This window comes from Apium graveolens, chromosome 5 (genome assembly GCF_009905375.1).
Source record: "Apium graveolens cultivar Ventura chromosome 5, ASM990537v1, whole genome shotgun sequence".
NCBI classification, from domain to species: domain Eukaryota; kingdom Viridiplantae; phylum Streptophyta; class Magnoliopsida; order Apiales; family Apiaceae; genus Apium; species Apium graveolens.
The window spans coordinates 238,319,280-238,344,074 of NC_133651.1; the positions used below are offsets into that span (position 1 = coordinate 238,319,280).

Sequence of the window (24,795 nt, forward strand, 5' to 3'; positions counted from 1 at the left end):
AGTATGAAAGCATGAAAATTCTCATCCTAAAGAAAGCTGATTATTCTATATGAAGAGTAAATATGTTGATGTTTTTGGAAGCTATTGATGATGCATATGTTGATATCATCAAAGTTGGACCTCCCTATCCTATGAAGCATGTGCCCATGATACCAAATGTTCCTGAATACTATATCAGGAAATAAAAATCAGAACGATCAAATGTTGACAAAGCGTCAATGCTTAAGGATGCAAAAATCAGAAATATTCTGCACAATAGTTTGGATAATGTGATGTCCAACAGGGTGATTGCCTGTAAGACTGCAAAAGAGATATGGGATGCCTTGGAGACACAATTCCAATGTACAATGGCAATAAAGAAAAATAGAAGAGTTGTTCTTGTGCTAAAATATGAGCAATTTGATGCCAAGGCTGATGCGTCAATTACGGATATCTATGATAGATTTCTGACACTTCTGAATGATCTATCATTAGTTAGAAAAGAGTATGATAGAGAAGAATCAAACACAAAGTTTCTGAGAACTCTTTCAGAAGATTGGGATACTTAAGCCTCAATAATCAGGTATCAATATGATCTTGATTTAGTAACTCTGGATGAAGTTTATGGGATGCTGAAAACTCCTGACATGGAGATCCAGAAAAGGAAGAATAAAAAGGGTTAGAAGATGAAGGTTATGGCTCTAAATGCTAAGACTCATAAAGGCAAAGAAAAGATGAGTGAGAGGTCAAGAAGAAGGAAAATCATGGATAATTCAGATATTGATGATTCATCGGATTCTGATACAGATACTGATGAGGATTCTGAGATTGATCTGGATGATCCTCAAGTTGTTGAAATGGCTGCAATGCTGGTTTAAGACTTTAGAAGGATTAGGTTTGCAAAACCACAAAGGAAAGGTGGTTTCATCATAAAATTCTTTGGAGATGGAAAAGGCAAGTTCAGAAAGAATGATGGACAATACACCAAGGGAATGAAGTTTAACAAGACCAAGGTGACTTGTTACAACTGCAATGAAAGAAGACATCTAGCTACTGAGTGCCCCAAGTCAACTGGAAAAGCTTTTATCATAACAAACTCCTACATAAATCGGATGGACTCATCGGGAACTAACAATGATGATGAATACCATGCACTCATGGCAACTCATGGAGAGGATGTTTCAAGAACTGATAAGGTACCTTCAGTCATATTCCCTGTTGATACTAATAATCTATCTGAACTGAAAACTTTCTTATACTCTCTACATCTCACTTTTAAAAGTAAGACTATTGAATGTGACAGTTTGATTGCTGATAATAAGAAGCTTAGAGAAAGAAATGATTTCTTAGAAGCTGAGTTAGTATGGATGCATGAAAATGAAAAAGCATGTAAAAAGGCCCAACATAATGAAACTTAGATATACATCAAATATGTCAGACTAGAGAAAGTTGTTAAAAAAAGAGAGGTCTTTAAAACATGGATGACTTCAGAAAGAAAAGTTAATAATTTCATCAGTAATAAAAATTAGAAAGAATGTCTAGGTTATAATAAATTTACAGATAGGAATTCAATAAAGCTATTAATAACACTACTCATGTTAAGTTTGTAAGAACTGATGAAAATGGAGTGAAGTATGTTTATGAAGTTAGTTCTACCTCTAGAGTCTCTGATAAAAAGAAAGAAGAGCCTAAAATACAAGAAAAGAAAAGAAAAAATATAGGACTTCTTTCTAAAAGTCAATTAGAAAAGAAAATTTGTGAGGTAACTACTAGAACTCACAATTCTAGGTCACAGAGAGGTAGAAATTGTAAACAAGGGATAAATAAGGCAAGCAACTATAAGTACATTCCTGATGCTACTAGGAAAGCTTGTTTTAACTATGGTAATACAAATCATATTGCTATTGATTGCAGGAAGCCTGAGAAGAATGTCACTAAGATTCCTGAGTCTGATATTAGAGGTAGATCGGTATTCTACGAACCACAAAACCTTTGTTCTCATTTTGGTAGCAGTTAGCATTCTATTTACACCTGTAAAAGATTTTCATAGTCTGTATCACAACAATTAAGATCCTTTACCGAAATTCAATAAAATTGTTGTTTTAAATAGAACTGCTAAACTGAATGTGCATACATCTTATAGAGTTAAAACTGTCAAGATAAATCCTGATGGAGCGATTCCCGATGGATAAAATCCTGACAAGAAATCTCCTACTACAAAAATATATAAAATGTCCAAAAGGACCCAACAAGTATGGGTTCTTAAAAGTTCTAACTGATTTCCATATTTCTAACTACAGGGAAACAAGAAAAATGTGCTTGTTTTGGACAGTAGTTGTTCTGCACATATGATTGGAACTAAATCCCTGTTGTTAGAGGAGAAGGTTGGCCCAATGGTTTCCTATGGTGATGGAAATGTAGAAAAAACACTGGGATATGGAAATATAATCATTGAAAATTTTATCATCTCAAACGTAGCTCTTGTAGATGGACTCAAACACAATCTGTTGAGCATCAGTTAAATTACTGACAGGGGTTTCTAAATTTTGTTTTATATATAATAATCACTGTGAAGTAGTTCATAAGATCACAAAGAAGCTTATTTTCAAATCTTACAAACATGGAAACATTTATGAAGCCAAACTTTATGCAAATATTGATGTCCTGAAACTTGTTTGGTAACCAAAGCATCAGTAGATTAAAGTTGTAATAGAGTGCACTCATGAAAAGGTTGTACTTGTGGAAAAAAGCTTAAATCAGGAAAGAAAGCAAATCCTGATGATCTTGAGTCAAGATTATGCACAAGTTGAGGGAGAGCAACATAAATCTATACAATCAGGAACTCATAACAATGTTATGGGGGAGCTTTGCATGAAACTAATCCTGTAATTCAATTACTGATAATTTGTCAATTTCTGACAGATTGATTAATGCTAATGAGATTCTTGATTTTGCTACTAAATCCATTAATGCAAATGCTGATGGGGAGAATCATGATTAAAATTCTTGATTTCTTTTTAAGGGGATTGCACATTTTACTTCAGCTTGTGTTAAGCTAGTAGATGAGTCATCAGACACTGAGGTGACAGTGATGGACCAATTGTGTTCAAAAACCCTGCTAGACCAGTGGAGGCTACTGGTGATATTACAGAAGAAGACCAAATTTTAATTACAGCTTCAAATACTAAGAAAAGGATAATGATCAAGGCAGCATAAAAAGTTCAAAAGCAAACAGATGGTCTTAATGTATTGGATGGCATTTCTCTAGATCGGGAATTTATAAATCCTGAAAAGTCATTATCAAATCCTGAGAAGTCGCAAGCAATTGCTGACAAGATAGTGACAAATCTTGATCAGACAATTACTGATTCTCAAACAACCAAAGTTGTTGAAATTGCTAAGAAAGTTGGTCTGCAAAAATATGTCAAGAGAAAGGCAAAGACTTCAATAGTTTATGTCAGCAAAAAGACCAAACTTCAACCACTACAGAAGGGGTACAGTACACAAAAACCATCTTCTCAATTTGAAGATGCAACTGTTAATGCCCAAGTTACACAAGAACAATCTTCTTAAAGTGTAGGTGCAAGCACTAAATCACATCTGACCATTCCTGACATTGCTCAAGGAAGTCATATTTCTGTAGCTAATGATATTCAGAAAACAGGACAGGGAAGTTCATCATAAGCACATTGCTCAATTAGATGATGTTATCAATGATCCTATTTTTTAAGAAAGCACACAAGAACCTTCAGTTCAAAGGATTAAAGAAGCTCCTACACCTCAAATCATACAAGAACCAACAGTTCAAAGTTCTTTTGCAAACTTATTTATAAATCCTGATATGGGATCAATTCCTGACAAGCAGCACATTCCTGACACAAGGTTGATTCATGATGAAGCTGTTCCTGACACTACACATCCTGTTGTACTGGTTACTTCTATAGACAGAACTGAAGCCATCTTAGTACAACCACTCAAGGCCATACCAATGGTTTCTACTGCTCAAGGATCTTGACAGGTAACTAAGCCTTCTAGGTCAAATCCTAATTTAAAGCTCAAAGGCATAGTTCAAGATACTGATTCTCATGTTTCGAGAAATTTTCTGATGATGATGTCGAGTCTGATGATAGTGATGATGATAACAATCCTGATGATGTTGCAATGAAAGATGGAATAGAAGCATATAAATTATCTAATTTTGGTTCATCATCTGGTCATGCTCCTACTCTTAATATTTATAGGGCTCATAAATGGAATCACTCATGGAGATTACCAAGTGAGAATATCTCTCTGGAATCTACTCAGAATTTAGCTTCTCATGCTGTTCATTTGGTTTCTAATTCTGATATAAAAGCATCTATCAAGGACACAATAATTTTAGTCAAAGGATTGTATTCTTCTGTCTCTGCACTCAAGAAAGATAATGTTAATTGTAGAGAAGAGATTGTTGATCTTTTTGTGACTATTAAAGGTACAAACAAATACAATGGCTTGATAAAGAGGATGTTTAGCATGGAAGCTAAGCAAGATCAAATGTCTGAGAAGCTAATAGCTCTGGAAGCTGGTCATAATGCTAAAAATTCTAAGTTAGATGTATTTTCTCTCTTCTACAAAGTCTAGATGCCAAAAGGGGGAGATAGTTGTTAGGGCGAAATCACGCACTAATATTCACGCAAGTATACGCGTTCGCAAGTAATATAGAATACTTTCTAGTTCGTTCCCTCAGAGACTCAGACTAATTTATTGTCTAATTTAACTCACTCATCAATGTATGACTACTTCTCAATCTTAAGATAATAACACTTAAAATTGTTGATTAAATTTTAACTATAATTAACTACTTAATTAACCACTTAACTAACACTTCAATTTATCAATAATAAAACACTCATGAGATCACAACTTCATTATTACTTCCTTCTATAGCCATAGTTATTACCTTTAGCATGTGACAGTGATGATATTAATCGAATAACGCGAAACTGATAAAAGCCAACTTTCATTGTACTAATACCATTCTACCAAACATCCACAATTAAGATAGAAGTTGAATAGTCATCAATTATGTTGAGTTCCTATATGTCTACAGAAATTGACAACACAACGATTTAAGCACAAGTTATCCCTTTTGATTACATAGGGCAAATAAAACTGTTAGAGTTACCCACTAATCATGCACAACGTATATGAACCTATGCTAGCATGGCAAGTTCTAAATCTCAAGATCCACCGTCGCTTCACAAGAGATTAACACCCTATCTTATATGTTCGCGACGCACATAAGACGAATACGCACAACCAATACTAGATATCATGCAATCATCACATACTAAAGTATTAAACAATTAACTAAAGAATTCCATAATAAATCCGTTGCAATCCCATGATCACGATTAGCCCATAATAGAACTTATCGCCATCATGGGTTCATATGAAATCATGATAAACAAACACAAGAAAATAATAACTAAACTGATTATATTAAAACAGAGTACGTCACAAGAGTAAATAAGTCAAAGCTAGAAAACTAGCATCCAACGTTACAACGAAACAAGAATCACAAGAATATATGCTTCCTCTTCATTGCTGTGTGCTAAATCGGTCTTCTTCCTTATCTCCTTCGCTTCTTGCAAAACACAATCTAAAACATAATCTCCTCTTAATACTCTGTGAAAAACGTCTCAAATCTACCTATATAATAGTCCCATAAAACTCAGATTACATAGAAGTGGAAGCCAAACAGAAGTAGAAGTCTAAAATAATATATCTTTTTCCCCGACCCTGCGCGGCCGCTCAGCATTTCTGCGCGGGCGCGCAAGGCTGCTGTGCGGCCGCTCAGCTTTGCTGCGCGGGTGCGCAGGACCCTTCTGGAAAAATTCCATGTTTGCTCCGTTTCTTCACCGTAATCTGCCCGTTCTTTTCCTCTCGCAATGGTGAACACATGCCAAGGCTTATTCTTGATGATTCCTCCTCCGAAATGCAACTAATACCCTGAAATGCATAAACACTAGAAAAACGCATCAAATACACAAAATACTTGATTTCAAGACACCAATTTAAGCCATTTTAAGACGTTCTAAGTGATATAAAATGACACTTATCACACCCCCAAACTTAAATCGATGCTTGTCCTCAAGCGTCACAGACTCAAAAACAAATAAAAATATGCATGAATGCAATCTATATGAAAATGCAACGATCCCCCTTACTACAATTAACCAACCAAATTGTCACGTCTCAACGAATGCAGTTAGACACTAAAGATCAATAAACTTATGCAAACGGACATACCGCCAGAAACGTGGTGTGTGCAAATGCTTAACAGATATGCTTTGGAACTAGACCAATTTCTATGACTAGACTATCCTCAAGGCAATCCTACGATTATACAAAGAATAAAAATTCTAGGCACAAAGTGATATACAACACTACAAGAACTCTGGAGCTTACTACGAAATCGTGCTTTTTATTTACAACTCAAATGCTTATTTGACCGTGCAATGAGTGAGGTCCACAAAAGACTTATACAATGGTATCCATGTAACGAGCGTTAGGTTAGCGGATCCCAGACTCTAAAAGTCTTAGGTCACTAGGCACAAAGTCCCCTAAGAACTTAATAACTCGAATACCAAAGAGCCCACTCTTGATCAATTATGCAAAAAATTTAATTATTTTTTTTTTTTTTCTGAGCAAGTGCGTTTCGCTCCATCTTGCTCAACCCTAGACTACTCGCATAACATGCGAGCCGGCTACTAGCCATTTGACGCCTAGCCACAACTAGCAACAAATTCCATTTTTACTCCATTTTTTTTTCTTTTTCATGCCTTTACCACTAAGAACCTATTATCAAATTCTAAGCATAATAAATAGATTATCCTCGAAAATAATCAGATCATAACAACAATCTAGTCCTTAAGCATTCTCTAAGACTTAGTGACAATACAAGTGCTTCTAGCATGCATATCAACCTACACAACTTAATATCACTTTAATGCTATCACTACACTCGCATCAATATCACAATTCAGTCGATAAATCATTGCAAAAGGGATCATGGTATATGCATGAGCTATATGATATGACAAACAAATAAAGCTATATATAAAAAAAAACTATATGGCAAAAATTATGCAACTATATGAACTAACTATCATGAATATGCAGCTATATGACACACACAAAATATTCCTTAACTACCACCCCCAAACTTAAAATCTTCACTGTCCCCAGTGAAGGTAGTAGAAAGGAACACAGGGTATACCTACTCGGAGTCATTATCATCATCACCCTGAGTGGGTGGAGTATCAGGCGGTGGGTATGCAGAGTCCTCACCAAAAACTGGCCACTGGATATCAGCTCCAAGGCCTCGAAAAGCAGTCCCTAACGCAAGAGTGAGCTCCTGAGCAAACCTGCTCTGCGTCTCATACATGGCATCCATCCGCCGTGAAAGCCTCCTATACTGGGCATCACCCATCCCAGCACCCTCCTGAGCTCTCGAAGAACTAGCCTCACCACGCCCTGGCCTGGCCATAGTAGCACCTCGTGCTGGACGCCCTCCTGGAAGACGATAACCCAGCCCATGCTCCTCAGGCTCACCACCGGTCCACTCCTGCATCCCATTCAGAGTGCCAGAATCTATCGGAGCTGCTGGCAACTGCAACTGCTCATGAGCCGGCCAGTTCACTCCTACTGCTCGGCATAGCTTTGTAACCGTGGATGCATAAGGGATGTTCATATGCTTTGCTCCCCTCAAAAACTTCAGAATTCCTTGGTAGATAAACTCACCAAGGTCCACATAGTATTCCTCATTCAGAACTCCCCACAACAGCTGTGCTCTCTCAACTGTGACCTCGTGTGCATGTGAAGAAGGCAAAATATTAGCACATATAAATGCATTCCATGCACGGGCATACCTGTTCATGGCGATCGCCGGAAAGTGACGATACTCATTATTGGCTGGACTGCGGTTCCAAACTGTGCCCGGTCGACAGAGAGTCGCACAAATCAAATCCAAGTCAAAGTCCTCAGCAGTCTTTTCATTCCAGTTCTCCTCCTCGGGCTTCCTCTCTCGCTGTCCAATCACACGGTGAATCGCCGCAGGATGATAATCAACCGTCAGCCCACGAACTACAGAAAACCCATTCTTTTCAGCCTTCGCGTTCGCGTAGAACTCGCGAACAACCCTCATCGGTACTGCTTCGGGTGACTCACAAAAAGCTATCCACCCCTTCTCTGCAATCATGGGCAACAACTCACCATCCCTCCCTGATGGTAAAAACCCCCTCTCCTTCAGAATCGGCTTCCCCAACAGCCTAGTGTACTCCTCCTCCGCGGCTCTGTCAGTTAACCGAGGCCTTGCATCAGTACCCCTTGATGAATCAGCAGTAGGAACTGTGCTGCTACTGTCAATAGTGCGTGCTCTCTTGGGTGCCATTAATTTGTGAATAAAAGTGTGTAAGAACTGATTTTTGATGTTTATGAGAGGGTTTAAGTGTAGGAAGTTGTGGGAGATATGTAGGATAGGTGTATGTATATATAGGGTGTGGAGTAGGTTAAATTAGATTAGGAGTGGGGTTGAGGGATAAAATCATAGGGTAATGGGAAAAGAATTCGTGGGTTTATGGGCTGTAATGGGTTTTTGTGTTTTTGTTTGTTTTTTTTTTTTTCTGAACTGTAAAAAAATTTCTGGAACTCGACCCCTGCGCGGCCGCTCAGCATTTCTGCGCGGGCGCGCAGAAAGCTGCGCGGCCGCTCAGCATAGCTGCGCGGGCGCGCAGAGGGTCTCTGGGAAAAAAAATTTTCAGCCCCTGTTTTCTGATTTTTTGTGTTTTTGGATAGGTTATTAACTTCTAAGGGTTCCTGTAACAACAATTCATGGGTTGCCTCCCACGCAGCGCTTCTTTTTCGTCATTAGCTTGACGTTCCATATCTTTCTCAAATAGTCAACAAAATGGCACTAACCACCTCTCGGTTTGCCATGTCCCCATAGTAGTGCTTCAACCGCTGACCGTTAACCTTGAATGCTTGGTCCGAATCATTCTCAAAAATTTCCACCGCTCCATGTGGAAACACAGTTTTGACAATAAAAGGTCCAGACCACCTTGATTTCAACTTCCCAGGAAAAAGTCGGAGCCGAGAGTTGAATAACAAAACTTGTTGCCCTGGCACAAATAACTTAGGATGTAGCTTCCTATCGTGCCACCTCTTCACCTTTTCCTTATACATTTTGTTATTCTCATACGCTTGAAGTCGAAATTCATCAAGTTCATTAAGCTGAAGCATTCTTTTCTTACCAGCTGCATCTAAATCCAGGTTCAATTTCTTCAATGCCCAGTAGGCCTTATGCTCAAGCTCCGCCGGTAGATGACATCCCTTACCGTACACCAACTGAAACGGTGACATCCCAAGTGGAGTTTTGTATGCTGTTCTGTAAGCCCAAACAGCTTCATCGAGCTTTAAAGACCAATCCTTCCTTGACGGATAAACAACCTTCTCTAGAATGCGCTTTATCTCTCTGTTAGACACTTCCGCTTGACCATTTGTTTGCGGATGATAGGCAGTAGCTACTCGATGATTCACATTATAACGCTGCATCATAGAATTGAACTTACGATTGCAAAAATGCGATCCTTCATCACTTATGATTACCCGAGGCGTTCCAAACCTTGTGAAAATTTGCTTATGAAGAAAATTTAGCACTGCCTTTGCATCATTTGTCGGTAAAGCTTTAACTTTGACCCATTTTGAGACATAATCGACTGCCAGAAAGATGTACTGATTATTGCAAGACGAGATAAAAGGCCCCATGAAATCGATTCCCCATACATCAAAGACCTCGACTTCAAGCATCACATTTAATGGCATCTCATCCTTCCTTGACAAATTTCCCACTCTTTGGCAACGATCACACCTTAAATCAAACTGATGAGCATCCTTGAACAAAGTAGGCCAGAAAAAACCTGCTTGCAGAATACGAGCTGCCGTCTTCTCGCCTCCATAGTGTCCACCATAAACTGTGGAATGGCAGTCTCGTAATATCCCCTCCGTCTCACAGAACGGGATACATCTCCTGATGATCTGGTCAGCTCCCTGTCTAAACAAATATGGTTCATCCCACATATACCACTTCACCTCATGCAGAAACTTCTTCTTTTGAGCGGATGTCAAATTAAGCGGCATTATATTGCTGACAAGATAGTTTACAATATCTGCAAACCATGGTTCTTCCTCCTGAATTGCAAACAACTGCTCATCCGGAAAAGATTCATTGATTAATGTCCTATCTTGTGAAGTAGAATCGGGATTCTCCAACCTAGAGAGATGGTCAGCTACTTGATTCTCAGTACCTTTTCTATCTTTGATCTCTAACTCAAATTCTTGAAGTAAAAGCACCCAACGAATGAGTCTCGGCTTCGAATCCTTCTTAGAAACCAGATAGCGAATAGCTGCATGATCAGTGAATACTGTCACTTTCGTCCCAAGCAGATAAGATCGAAATTTCTCAAAGCCAAAGACTATAGCCAAAAGCTCCTTCTCAGTAGTGGTGTAGTTCAATTGGGCCCCATTTAAAGTCTTACTCGCATAGTAGACCACATGGAAGAGATTTTTCTTGTGCTGTCCCAGAACTGCACCTACCGCATAGTCACTCGCATCACACATCATCTCAAACGGTTTCGTCCAATCTGGTGCTGTAATAACTGGTGCCGTGATCAAACTCTCCTTGAGAGTCTCGAATGCTGCCAAACATTCATCATCAAATTTGAAAGGCACATCTTTCTCAAGTAAATTGTACAACGGCTTAGATATCTTTGAAAAGTCCTTGATGAATCGCCTATAAAAACCCGCATGACCGAGAAAACTATGGATTCCTTTCACCGAATTAGGTGGGGGAAGATTTTCAATGACTCCCACCTTGGCCTTGTCCACCTCCAGACCTTTGCTAGAGACCTTATGCCCAAGGATAATGCCTTCACGCACCATAAAATGACATTTCTCCCAATTAAGCACCAAATTAGTTTCCACGCATCTTTTGAGTACGGCGCGCAGATTATTTAAACATTCATCATATGAGTGTCCAAAGACGGAGAAGTCATCCATGAACACTTCGACGTTATTTCCAATCATGTCAGAGAATATAGCCATCATACATCTCTGAAAGGTGGCCGGGGCGCCACATAACCCAAACGAAACTCTACGAAAAGCAAATGTGCCAAATGGACAAGTGAAGGTAGTCTTTTCCTGATCCTCTGGTGCAATACAAATCTGATTATACCCGGAATAACCATCCAGAAGACAAAAATACTCATGTCCCGCCAATCTGTCAAGCATTTGATCAATGAATGGGAGAGGGAAGTGATCCTTCCTTGTGGCTTTGTTCAATTTTCTATAATCCATGCATACTCTCCATCCTGTAACTGTTCGAGTAGGGATGAGCTCATTCTTTTCATTTGCGACCACAGTGATACCTCCTTTCTTAGGTACACATTGCACGGGGCTCACCCACGAGCTGTCAGAAATAGGATAAATGATGCCTGCATCTAGCCATTTCAGAATTTCTTTCTTCACCACCTCCTTCATGATCGGGTTCAGTCTTCGCTGCTGTTCCACAGTTGGCTTACTACCTTCCTCTAACAGAATTTTATGCATACAATATGAAGGACTTATCCCCTTGATATCTGCTATGGTCCATCCTATAGCCGATTTGAATTCTCTCAAAATCCTTAAGAGCTTGTCTTCCTCACTACCTGAAAGGTCAGCTGAAATAATAACAGGTAACGTAGATGAATCACCTAAAAAAGCATACCTCAAGTGTTCAGGTAATGGTTTGAGCTCTAAGGTAGGTGCTTCCTCTATTGATGGTTTGAGCTTCCCTTCAGCGTTCTTGAGGTCAGAAGTACCAAGAGATTCAAATGGTATATCCAGCTTTCGCTTCCAGGGAGAAGCGTTCAAATATTGTAATTGCTCGTTGCTATCTTCATCATCACTGTCAAATTCCCCCACTAAGGCCTTTTCCAATGCATCAGACATTAGCATGTGATCGAGTTCCGAAGTAACCGCAGAATCAATCACATCCACTTTTAAGCACTCCTCATCTTCTGTAGGGAATTTCATTGCCTTGAATACGTTGAAGGTCACATCCTGATCTTGGACCTGTATAGTAAGTTCCCCTTTTTGCACATCTATCAAGGTACGGCCAGTAGCCAAGAAAGGCCTCCCCAAGATTATGGGAATCTTCTTATCTTCCTCAAAATCCAGAATAACAAAATCTGCAGGAAAGAAGAGCTTATCCACCTTGATGAGCACATCCTCAACTATGCCCCTTGGGTAAGTAATGGAACGGTCAGCCAATTGTAGCGACATGTATGTGGGTTTTGGATCAGGCAGATCCAGATTTTTAAAGATCGAAAAGGGCATCAGATTAATGCTTGCTCCCAAATCACAAAGGCACTTGTCAAAAGTTAGATTGCCAATGGTGCAAGGAATGGTGAAGCTTCCTGGATCTTTCAGTTTTGGTGGTAACTTTTGCTGCAGAACAGCGCTGCATTCTTCCGTGAGAGCAACGGTTTCAACGTCATCCAGTTTCACCTTCCTTGAAAGAATAGTCTTCATAAACTTTGCATAACTAGGCATTTGTTCCAGAGCCTCAGCGAAAGGTATATTGATGTGAAGTTTCTTGAACACCTCCAGAAACTTCCCGAACTGTCTATCCAGCTTTTGTTGCTGCAATCTCTTAGGAAAAGGAGGTGGAGGATAGAGTTATTTCTCCCCTGTATTAGCCTCAGGCAGAGTGTGTTCAACAGTAGTCTTCTTTGGTTCCGCCGCTTTCTCCTTTTGCTTAGATTCTTCATCTCTAACTTCAGCTTCGACTTCTTTTGCCTTTTCAGCATCAGCTACTTTTCCAGACCTTAAGGTAATAGCCTTGACTTGCCCTTTAGCTTCCTTCCTGCCTGGTACTTCCGTGTCACTGGGAAGAGTGCCAGGTTGACGATTGAGCACTGTATTGGCTAATTGACCGATTTGATTTTCCAAGGTCTTGATAGAAACCGCCTGACTCTTGCACAACAGCTTAAGTTCCTCAAAATCAGCACTAGTAGGTGCAGCTGCACTTCCCTGTTGAGGATATGATTGCCTTGTAGCATACTGCTGTGGTTGCTGGAATCCAGGTGGGTTAAACTGTTTACTCACTCCTTGCTGATATGGTGGCTGAATAGCATTCTGATTATTCCCCCAGCTGAAATTTGGATGATTTCTGTTGTTAGGATGATAGGTCGCTGGCACAGGCTACTGTTGTCGCTGATAATTATTCACATATTGAACAGATTCGTTGACAAGAGAACACTGATCCGTAGCATGAGAACCTGCATAAAGCTCACAAACCATAGCTATTTGATTAACTCCATACGTAGCCAGAGAATCAACCTTCATTGATAGCGCTTGGAGTTGGGCTGCAATAGCGGTGGCTGCATCAACTTCCAGAATACCTGCGACCTTGCCTGACGTCATCCTCTGAGTTGGGTTTTGATGCTCATTTGCAGCCATCGTCTCGATAAGATTATACGCCTCAGTATAGCTTTTAGCCCATAAGGCGCCTCCAGCTGCTGCATCGAGCATGGGCCGAGATTGGGCCCCCAAACCATTATAAAAACCAGTGATTACCATCCAATCCGGCATTCCATGATGTGGACATTTTCTCAACATTTCCTTGTAGCGTTCCCAAGCCTCGCACATAGATTCTGTAGGTTGCTGCGCAAACCGAGTAAGAGCACTCCTCATAGCAGCAGTCTTTGCCATTGGATAAAACTTCACCAGAAACTTTTGCGCAAGATCTTGCCACGTAGTGATGGACCCAGCTGGTTCAGAATGTAACCAGTCTTTAGCCTTATCCCTCAGTGAGAATGGGAAGAGCCTCAACTTGATAGCCTCATCAGTCATGCCATTATACTTAAAAGTGCTGCAGATTTCGACAAAATTCCTTATGTGCATGTTGGGGTCTTCAGTTGCCGCTCCTCCAAAAGAAACAGAATTTTGCACCATCTGAATAGTGCCCGGCTTGATTTCAAAGGTGTTAGCTTGAATAGCCGGATGAAGGATGCTTGACTGAATGTCATCAATTTTAGGCCGAGAAAAATCCATAAGAGCTGGATCAGCTTGAACAATTCGATCTCCCATGTTTACTGGTTCTTTCTGCTCAGTTCCTGAATCCGAATCCTCAAAATCTAACTTCTCCGGTGTATCAAGAACTTCGTCTTTCTCTTCAGCTGTATCTAAGGTCCTCTTGCGAGCACGAGAACGAGTTTGCATAAACGCTTGCTAAAGTACCTGAAACACAACCGAAAAGAGTAAGTAACTACTATGTCCTAATAACAGAGTCCTAATGACCAATGATGGTAAGTACATAAACTAAACAATTACGCCGAGTCCCCGGCAGCGGCGCCAAAAACTTGTTAGGGCGAAATCACGCACTAATATTCACGCAAGTATACGCGTTCGCAAGTAATATAGAATACTTTCTAGTTCATTCCCTCAGAGACTCAGACTAATTTATTGTCTAATTTAACTCACTCACCAATGTATGACTACTTCTCAATGTTAAGATAATAACACTTAAAATTGTTGATTAAATTTTAACTATAATTAACTACTTAATTAACCACTTAACTAACACTTCAATTTATCAATAATAAAACACTCATGAGATCACAACTTCATTATTACTTCCTTCTATAGCCATAGTTATTACCTTTAGCATGTGACAGTGATGATATTAATCGAATAACACGAAACTGATAAAAGCCAACTTTCATTGTACTAATACCATTCTACCAAACATCCACAATTAAGATAGAAGTTGAATAGTCATCAATTATGTTGAGTTCCTATATGTCTACAGAAATTGACAACACAACGATTTAAGCACAAGTTATCCCTTTTGATTACATAGGGCAAATAAAACTGTTAGAGTTACCCACTAATCATGCACAACGTACATGAACCTATGCTAGCATGGCAAGTTCTAAATCTCAAGATCCACCGTCGCTTCACAAGAGATTAACACCCTATCTTATATGTTCGCGATGCACATAAGACGAATACGCACAACCAATACTAGATATCATGCAATCATCACATACTAAAGTATTAAACAATTAACTAAAGAATTTCATAATAAATCCGTTGCAACCCCATGATCACGATTAGCCCATAATAGAACTTATCGCCATCATGGGTTCATATGAAATCATGATAAACAAACACAAGAAAATAATAACTAAACTGATTATATTAAAATAGAGTACGTCACAAGAGTAAATAAGTCAAAGCAAGAAAACTAGCATGCAACGTTACAACGAAACAAGAATCACAAGAATATATGCTTCCTCTTCGTTGTTGTGTGCTAAATCGGTCTTCTTCCTTATCTCCTTCGCTTCTTGCAAAACACAATCTAAAACATAATCTCCTCTTAATACTCTGTGAAAAACGTCTCAAATCTACCTATATAATAGTCCCATAAAACTCAGATTACATAGAAGTGGAAGCCAAACAGAAGTAGAAGTTTAAAATAATATATCTTTTTCCCCGACCCTGCGCGGCCGCTCAGCATTTCTGCGCGGGCGCGTAAGGCTGCTGCGCGGCCGCTCAGCATTGCTGCGCGGGCGCGCAGGACCCTTCTGGAAAAATTCCATGTTTGCTCCGTTTCTTCGCCGTAATCTGCCCGTTCTTTTCCTCTCGCAATGGTGAACACATGCCAAGGCTTATTCTTGATGATTCCTCCTCCGAAATGCAACTAATACCCTGAAATGCATAAACACTAGAAAAACACATCAAATACACAAAATACTTGATTTTAAGACACCAATTTAAGCCATTTTAAGACGTTCTAAGTGATATAAAATGCCACTTATCAATAGTACCAAAGAAAAAATGTAATTAACCTGAATCAGTTTTGAGGAAAAATGCCAATCCTGATGATGATGGTGATAAGCAAGCTAAGAAGACCTCTGATGCTATGATAGTTCAAACTGAATTTGGAATTCAAAATTAAACTACAGAGTCAACTCAAGTCTTTAAGGGTAGATCACATGGTTTTAAATTAGAAGCTGCTCTTATTACTCCAATTTTAATTCCTGACTACAAAGATACAAGTTCTAATTCTGTTCCTGACACTGATAGAGCGATAATTATTCCTGATTCTGTTAAAACTGAAGAAGAAGAAGTTCTATTTCAGATGGATTTACAGATTCGTTATGCTTATCTTGAAGCCTTTAATTCTGAAAATTTCAAGGAAGAATTAATGGTTTTTGAAAGAGAAGAAATAGCACATGAAGGAAAAATCAGAATTGTTGTTGACAAAGCAAATCAAGCATACAAGAATATGCTTAGAAGATCAGAAAGGAATAGATGAAGGAGTACAAATATGAAGAGGTTACAAGAAAGAGCAAAAAGGAAAGCTCAAGTATTTCCAAAGATCAAGAACAAATACAAATGGAGAAAAATTGATGATCATATTTGTAATGATGAATTGAGCTTTACTTCTGGAGGTATAAGGATAGATGGTTTACCTGATCCTAATACCATGGGAGATAAACAGTCTTGATTAGTATAATCTAAGAATCTCAAGTTGATTGCACCATTCACAAGAGCTGTATAGGACATCATGAATCTAAACCTGTCAATTTAAAGTTGTTAAACTTCACTCTTGTTGATAGTCCTGGTCAGGAAGTAACTGCTGATCACTTGGATATACTTGAAGCTGTGAAGATTATACTTGACAAACATGATGGTTCTGAAACCAAACAGAAGATCTTACTATTATTGCAAAATGATCAAGTTCAAGTTCTTTTAATTGATGAACTAATGATCATGCCAATAAAGGAACTGAAATATATTCATTATTTGCTAAGGGTTGAAGATGAATTTCAAGATTATGGTCAAATATGATTCTTGCCAATATCGAAAGAAGGATACTGGATAATGGTCAATATTACTTTGGAACATACAATCCAACATACATAAATTTCAGAGGGCGAGACTTCAACATGAAGAAAGGAGGAGCTGTCATTAAAAATGTTCTTACTCAAAGGCATATAACCATGAATCCTGATAGAAGAAGAACTTGTTATGTGTCACTAGAAGACATGATGACAAGAAGAGCTCAAATCAAAAATCTACGAGCTGATATCAATCAGTTATTTGATAAAATAGAGTATGAGAAGAATTTGAAGATCAAGCTAGAAGATATTTTATTAAAAAAGATTGATGACAGAGTTAAATCTTTTGTTCAGAGATACTGCTGAATTTATCAAGAAATATGAAGATCAAAGTCTGAAACAAAGCATACTTTACACTAATTATTTTATCTATGTGGTTTTGGAACTAGACATTAATTTAGAATATATGCTTATTCTATAAAACATAAATTGGGGAAGATTATTGGGAACCGTCCATTTCAAGTATCAGGATATGTCAAGGAGTTAGGATCTGACAGTCAGGATATGTTAAGCCATCAGGATCTGAAGACTGTCAGGATCTCAGTAGATAAGTCAAATCTGCGGGATAAATCAAGAGGTGTTGATTTATAGGATCGTAGTTGATTTAGATATGTATAGAAATTAATATACTATAACATATCTTGTAATTGGTAGGGATTGATTGTGTAGTTGTGTGATATATAAACGCAGAATAGGTTATCACTTTGTAAGGTGCTTAACTCGAGTATTCGTATAACCTAGCAGCTCTTAAGAATATTGTTATTAAGAGAGTTTTATAATGGTTTATTAAAGATCAATATAAACTGTTATTTGATTCATCCATGCTTACTTTACTTCCGTAATACATCGATTTATTTAGTAATTGTATCCAACCCCTCTTAAATAATTAATTTACCGGGTGACAATGTTTGATGCGAGCTACCTGGTGTCTCGACTCTCTAGAATCTCCCCAAATGATTTGAATATGGTGGTCTTCAACTCCATTCAGTCCAGCTTGTAATGGGATCATAAATGATGTGAGACTGATTGCCCGGCTACCGAAGCGGCTGAGACTTCCCCTGGAGAGCCGTGTTAATCCTTTGGCTAGCGAAGTACGACTTCCCCCTAAGGCTCCAGCTAGCTACATAAGCTTAGACCTATTCTTGCAAGATGAACGAAGCCTTCAGCTAGTGACATGAGCCGAGCAATGCTAAGGAGGTGAGTTGAGATCTCTCCTAGCAAGGTGAGCTGAGACCTCTCGTACTGGAGTGAACAAAACCTCCATCTTGCGTGATAACCTAAGACTTCGCTTAACGAGGTAAGTTGAGGCTCCAACTAGTGAGCTGAGATAAAACCTCTACTATCCAGGTGAGATGATAAGACCTTTTTTGATAATGTGAGAGTTGTTAGCTAGAGAAGTGAGTTGAGACCTCTACTAGCAAGGTGAACCTAACCTTCAACAAACACCAAGTCCATGTCCTACTTGCTTAATATATTTCTATCTTAAATGCATCCACAACCCCAATTTAAATATTCCATATTTAACAAGGTGAACTAGAGTTCTATCTCTCTTCAACCTGGTTGGCTAGAGCCAAATCCTTTTTAGTTTAAGTTGGTCTGTTAAGAGCCTTTTCCGGAATTTGGGCAAAACAGTTATCATATTTTTCATTTAAGGTGGTTAAGAATGAAGAGCATATTCACTCTCAACTGATAAAAAAAATCTGTTTATTAAAATATCAGTGAAAGGACTGTCATATCCTATAGCTGTATTTTGTCAATTTTTGGTTTCATCTCAATAATATTTCCAAGTGGTACTGGTCCGGTGGAAGCTAATCCTTTTTTTTGCTCCATTGGTCTACCTACTATCTTGGATACCATGCGTTTCAAAAAAATATCTACTAAGTTTGTTAGAATTCTGGTTGAAAGAAGTATCCATTACCTTATGCCTTCAACTCTTTTGTTCCTCTTTTTTTTGCAAAAATTAGGATTTTGAAAGGTTATTATCAATGTGGAGCGTCACTACAATAAAAACGAGTATTTCCTATCGACGATTCGGTAGAAAATGCCCCAAAAATCGGTAGGAAATGATCCATTTCCTACTGGTAAGGAACGATAGAAATTCCTAAGTGGGAAATGACATTGGTGGAAAATGAGTATGATCACAATCAACATGGACCCCACATATTGATGTGGACAGCCACATGTCGAGTACCCATATGCCAAGTAAGATGCCATTTGGAAATACAAATTTCCTACCACTAGTGGCAGGAAATAGTGGGAAATTAGGCCACGCGGTAGGAATTATACCAGAAGGCCATGTAAACAACATTTTCAACCAGCCATTTTCTATGATCCTCGGTAGGAAATACCTTGTTGAAGACGGTAGAAAATAATATTCCTACCTATTTAATCTTATCATAGTAAAGTATTTTAGTCAGAATTGTAATATATTTTGTAATTCCTTCCTGTTTATACCTATCATAGTCAAATGTTTTAGTCAGAATTGTAATATGTTTTGTAATTCTTATGACCTTCCAAAATTTATTTTAAATAAATATTTTGATAATTTTTACCAAAATAAGTTATTAACCGGTTTCACTCAAATTTATACATGATACAAAAGTGTTCAAGTGATTTTTGTTATTGTCTAAATTAAAAAAAATACGAAATTATTTTTTACAATAACGCGCATATTTGATTAAGATAACTATTTGTGCAGTATTTAAGTATAATGGATAAATGATTACAATCGTCAATACTATAAAAATCAAATTTAGTAAAAACTTTCCTCGTTTTCTCCGTTTGGAAACCTCGAGAATATCACCCATACAACAAAGAAGGCGGAAGTAATTTTGGCTTTATCTCTAGAAAAGCTTCGCTATATATTAAACAAACCATCGGTTTGGTTCTAAATGTGCCTATATCTGTGAATATGTATATGTGTGTCTTCGTGACAAGTAATGAATCGTTGCAAATTTCTCAAAGATCGATCCTCGTAAAATCATTTGTGTCATTTACAATCTATATATGTTGATATCATCCCAAAATTAGGTATGTTATATATCATTACTCATATTTTCTTCTTTGAAATCCCAAGTCTCATTCAAGTCCGAATGGAAAGAATATGTTTTCATTTAGTTAGAATTTCTTGCAGTAAACAATGAAGATAATGCTCCAAAAAGAATTCGTTGGATAACCGTCCATGGAGATTACTGGTAATTATTTCTAATATACAACATTCAATTCAAGTATGGTAGAGTATGGATGATAATATTAATGAAATCATGTTGTATAATATTTTCATATCATGTTTTTATATTGAAATATAATTAAAAAATATACTGCGCAATTTTTTATGAATAACTAGGCTTATTTGCGATACAAATACATTATCTATTGTAATAAATTTTAGAATTGACTAGAATCAAACTGTGGTAGAACAGGAGATAAGCGTTTATCACGAATACTCTCATGACACACTAGACTATATATATTATCTCTATTTCAAGATAAAATGTACATTTTAATATTGTGCACACATTTTTAAGTGTCTTAAGGAATTCGATTAGACAATTTTTTTGAAACAATGGAGTACATACATGAATGGTGATTCTGGAACATTTAAAGTCTATCTCTATATTAGAATATCAAATTTTAATTGATGATGTCATATTTTATTTTTATTTTTAATCATAATTTGTCATATTTATGTGAAGTAAAATGTTTGATGTTTTGACTTTTTCATCTTTCAGTTTTCTCCGGGAGGAAAAGTTTTAATGAAAGCACTTAGATATTTATGTGAGGTAATGATAGTCTTCTTGTCCCAATTAGTTTTTCCTTCTACTTTCCTTTTCACTTTTCTTTCATTGCGTGTCGTGGCCTATCAGGTACACAGACTGCTTTATGACCTTATTAGTAGTTCCTTTAAACCCTTATGATCTTTGAGAAATTTGTTGACCATATCCTGCCTATAAAATAGCTTATATATATATATAACTGCCTATGTAGTACCACAAAATCAGACTATAAAATTCTGTAATGATATCCGGTAATCACTCTATCAGCTACAGGTTTTATAGATGTTTAGAATCATAATATCATCGAAATTTTATGCAGTAATCTTGGAGACTGACTAGAAGGCGGCAGCAAGAAAACTCAATCAGCAAGTTCTATATCAGAATCAATGAAGCTGAGATTGCTAATGAAAATCCACTTCCAGGATATTATGAAAAGTACTATCCAAGAAACTGATTAGTACATTATATGTGACGGCCGCATTGACATTCACGACCCTGACGAGCTTCCGCATAGCATGCTACATAATTGGTCACTCTAAAATTCAGACTTTCGGCTGATATCTTTGGAGCTTATCCCAATAAGGCCATGTCCTGATATTGATGTACCAATATGTAACAGATGATGATGGAAATGGATTCGGCCCAGATGCTGAAGTTAACAACTCTGTTTCATGTTCTTCCGGATTACAAACTGAAGACAGCATTCCTGTGTTTTTGAGTGCAATAAAGGAATGGATGATTGAATTCGGGTCAGATATGGTGTATATAACAATACGAACGGATTTGGGGTGGTAAGTTAACAATTTTGTCACTGTTTTGACCTTTATAATGCATACATGCGAAGTGCCAATATTTTCACTGTGATACAGGAATGTTAATATAAAGTATTGTTTGCCTTTTGCATTATATACATTGTTAGAAAATTCATCTCCTAAAATTTGTTTTCCTATTAGTACTTTTTATTAAGGTATGTTCGTTAATATTAAAATTTATCATTTCAAGAAAGAAAGCTATGGAAAACATGTTGTTCTTATTTGATTTCTCAAACTGCAGAGAAATTATATGAACCAAATGTTTCCACTACTTGCAATGATTATGTTTCATGTTCAACAATATTTTTAGAAGTGATTGTGGTAAATTCTGGGGTACATTTATAGCTGTATGTTCTACTTCTTCAAGGTTTAGGTTGGGCAAGCCAGCAAAACAAAATGCTCCATGGTATGAACCAGTGTTGAGAACATGTTAGGGTATCTATAAGTTTAATCACATTCTAAAAAAGGTTCTAAACAAAAAAAAACAATCAAGAATTAAATTGCCCCTATTTCAATACCAAATTATCCATTTTAGTCATAACTAAATTCAGAACCGGTGCTTATACCAACATGGAATGGTGCTTAATACCAAAGTCTCCACTTTAATCCTAACTAAATTTAGGGTATTTTCATTTCTTTTCAACAAACCTCTTTCAATAGTCTGGAATAACTTTGAATTGGTAAAAATAATAAATGCCAATCCAATCTGACCCGAAGTGATGAATTAAGATCAGGATCAACCACGATCATTGACAACCCTGCTTTTATTTTTCCTAGTCTTGTTATTTGAAAAATTATGATCTATTAACTTTAAAGGCAACATATAAGATTTTTTATTAGAATTTATGTACTAGGGATTGCTTACAACAAACAGTGAAGATAATGCTCCAAAAGGCTTGACTAGAACGTGGACTCAACGGAGAGTACTGGACATGGAAGGTAATTTTCCGACATTTGACAAACTCAAAACCGATGGGTAAGGTTGGAATGTGTTTTCACCCTGATGATAGGATACTTAATTACTGACTATCCGCTTGCTCTCAAGTAAGGCTTGTTTCTTTATCTTTTGTTTTTCCTTTCTTCAGTATATAGCTTATTGAAGTTTTGTAGTTATAAAGGAGTACTTTAGTTATTGTGTTTAATTATATTATTACAACTTTATTTGGATTGTACTCTTATAAAGAAGTACAAGAGGTTTGCTTTGAGTAGAAGACCTTTTTCCTATTCACTGGATCCTTCATTGCTTATTTTAACATACTATATTGTTTATCATGTTGGAGTATGCAGTATGCTTATTGTGAAGAAAGGCAACTATTAAACATGATAGCAGATCTTTTAGAAAGTCCAAATGCTAGGATGAAAACAACTAGTATTAGCATCTTGTCTTTTTTTCATGAGGTGTTGTTGCTTATCTCTAGGATGCTCATAAGTTGATTTTATCTAATAACATATATGAAGCAAGTATTCTCTTTCTATTGAGGAACAAACATCAGCAGATGAGCTACAAACTGTTCCAGTTAACCTTCATGTGGTGCATTAAAGACCCTCAGGTACATTCAAGACCTTGAATAAATAGACTTGAGGTTTCCTTATTTATTTATTTTATGATGGAACTTGATTGAACTGATTATTTGCCTTATTTAATCATTTATTTTGGGATATAACTTGATTGAACTAATTGATACATTACACCTTTACAATAGTGTAAATTGAGAGTAATTTGAGACTTCCCATATATAGCATGCTTAGTTATTCAAACCTACTTTGATGTTTATTTCATGATATTTTTATCTAGGCAATATGTGCATACTTGGATAATTCTGTACAAATGGTATAATTTTATATATTCTCATGTTTTTGTGTGATTGATGTTTGCATGTGGAGTACTATGAATTGTTGCATGTTCAAGACCTGGTGATTAAAAATATTTGATTTTGTAGGTATATCTTTTATAAACCCTCATGAGACAAAACTCGTCCTATTAAGGTTACAGGTTGCCTAAGGATGTAACGGCTTGTTGCATATGCTCAATGCCATGGTGTCCATCATAAAAGTGGTAGGTTTAATTTATGTATAAGAAAATTATAATGATCAACCATTGTAAATTAACTAAATCTTATCAAAGTAAAACACCTTTTGCCATAAACCTACCATTCTCTTGTGAAGTAATTTAGTGGCGTTCATATTGATCATGATCACTAATTAGGATTATGCTCTACCCTACCTAGTGAGACCATTATTTGTTCTAACAATATATTTCATATATTATGTGATTAATTAGTCATTGTTCGTGTTAGTTTAGTAGTGTGGAGCTTTACACCTTTATGACTTAAACATTATAAATTAATGTTCACTTTTGCAGGAATAGAATGATCGTATATGCAATCTGATGCTAAACCAACATTAGTTCCTCGTTAGTCTCCTATGATGCCACAATTTCTGGCCCAAGTTAAGCCGAAATCACCAATACGTACTTAAACTGATGGAGTATCGACGGAGAGTATTGGAGGGGGAAGGAAATTTCCTAACATTTGTTAGAGATTCAAACTGATGAGTAGGGTTGGAATGTGGTTTCACCCCGATCAGACTGGATATCTAATGCATGGGGATGTGCCTGCTCTAAAATAAAGCTTGTTTCTTCATCTTTTGTTCTTCTTTCCTAAGTATACGGCTTATTAATGTTTTTCGGGTTACAGCGGAGTACTTTTGCTATTGTTGATAAAAATATAACTGTAACACCCCCAGATCCGGGGTCGGGGATCCGGGTCATCACGGTCTTTCTTTCCACAATATCACTTAACTTAATTAATAATAAATAACCTTATATTGTGACCCCACACTAACACACACCACAATACATTATAGTCTCAAAGATGAAATTGAAATAAGTACAAGTCCTTGAATCCACAATTTAAAAGTTATTACAACCCAAAATGATTACTTGATAAGTTTACAGTTAATTGCCATTATCTGCCACAAGTTATAATTATACATAATTGATTCCCAAAAGTAGAATGTCTGATCTACAAATAGATCTACCTATGCAGCTATAACAGCTACGATATCAACGGGAAGACGCGGGACGCTTCCCACGCGCTTGCACTGGGTCTGCCTGAGTCTGGCCATCTTTCCTAACTGTTGTTGTGTGATGAAGAAATAAAGCAAGAGTGAGCATTACAGCTCACAAGATAATATATAGTGTAAACAATAATGCAAGTATCTAAATGGATAACTTATTAT

General features: G+C 37.2%; 1 protein-coding gene, 1 long non-coding RNA gene and 1 other non-coding gene across 6 annotated transcripts; all 3 read left to right on the plus strand.

Annotated features, from left to right (window-relative positions):
- The first annotated feature begins 218 nt into the window (after positions 1-218).
- Positions 219-548, plus strand: LOC141660816 (uncharacterized). The gene has a single exon (XM_074467801.1). It carries the CDS (start codon positions 219-221, stop codon positions 546-548), a length of 330 nt encoding a protein of 109 aa, XP_074323902.1.
- A 13,100-nt stretch (positions 549-13,648) lies between these two features.
- LOC141662395 (small nucleolar RNA R71) lies at positions 13,649-13,755 on the plus strand. The gene has a single exon (XR_012550514.1). It is a non-coding gene; the product is annotated as a small nucleolar RNA R71 (small nucleolar RNA).
- A 6,084-nt stretch (positions 13,756-19,839) lies between these two features.
- On the plus strand, positions 19,840-24,258 carry LOC141661661 (uncharacterized). 4 transcript variants are annotated; one of them, XR_012550080.1, is made up of 8 exons: positions 19,840-19,997; positions 20,101-20,161; positions 20,699-20,749; positions 21,063-21,272; positions 21,363-21,534; positions 22,410-23,105; positions 23,496-23,611; positions 23,918-24,258. It is a non-coding gene; the product is annotated as an uncharacterized LOC141661661 (long non-coding RNA). The 4 variants fall into 4 exon arrangements; XR_012550079.1 differs by having other exon boundaries at positions 21,063-21,534; positions 22,396-23,105; XR_012550077.1 differs by having other exon boundaries at positions 21,063-21,534.
- The last annotated feature ends 537 nt before the right edge of the window (positions 24,259-24,795 follow it).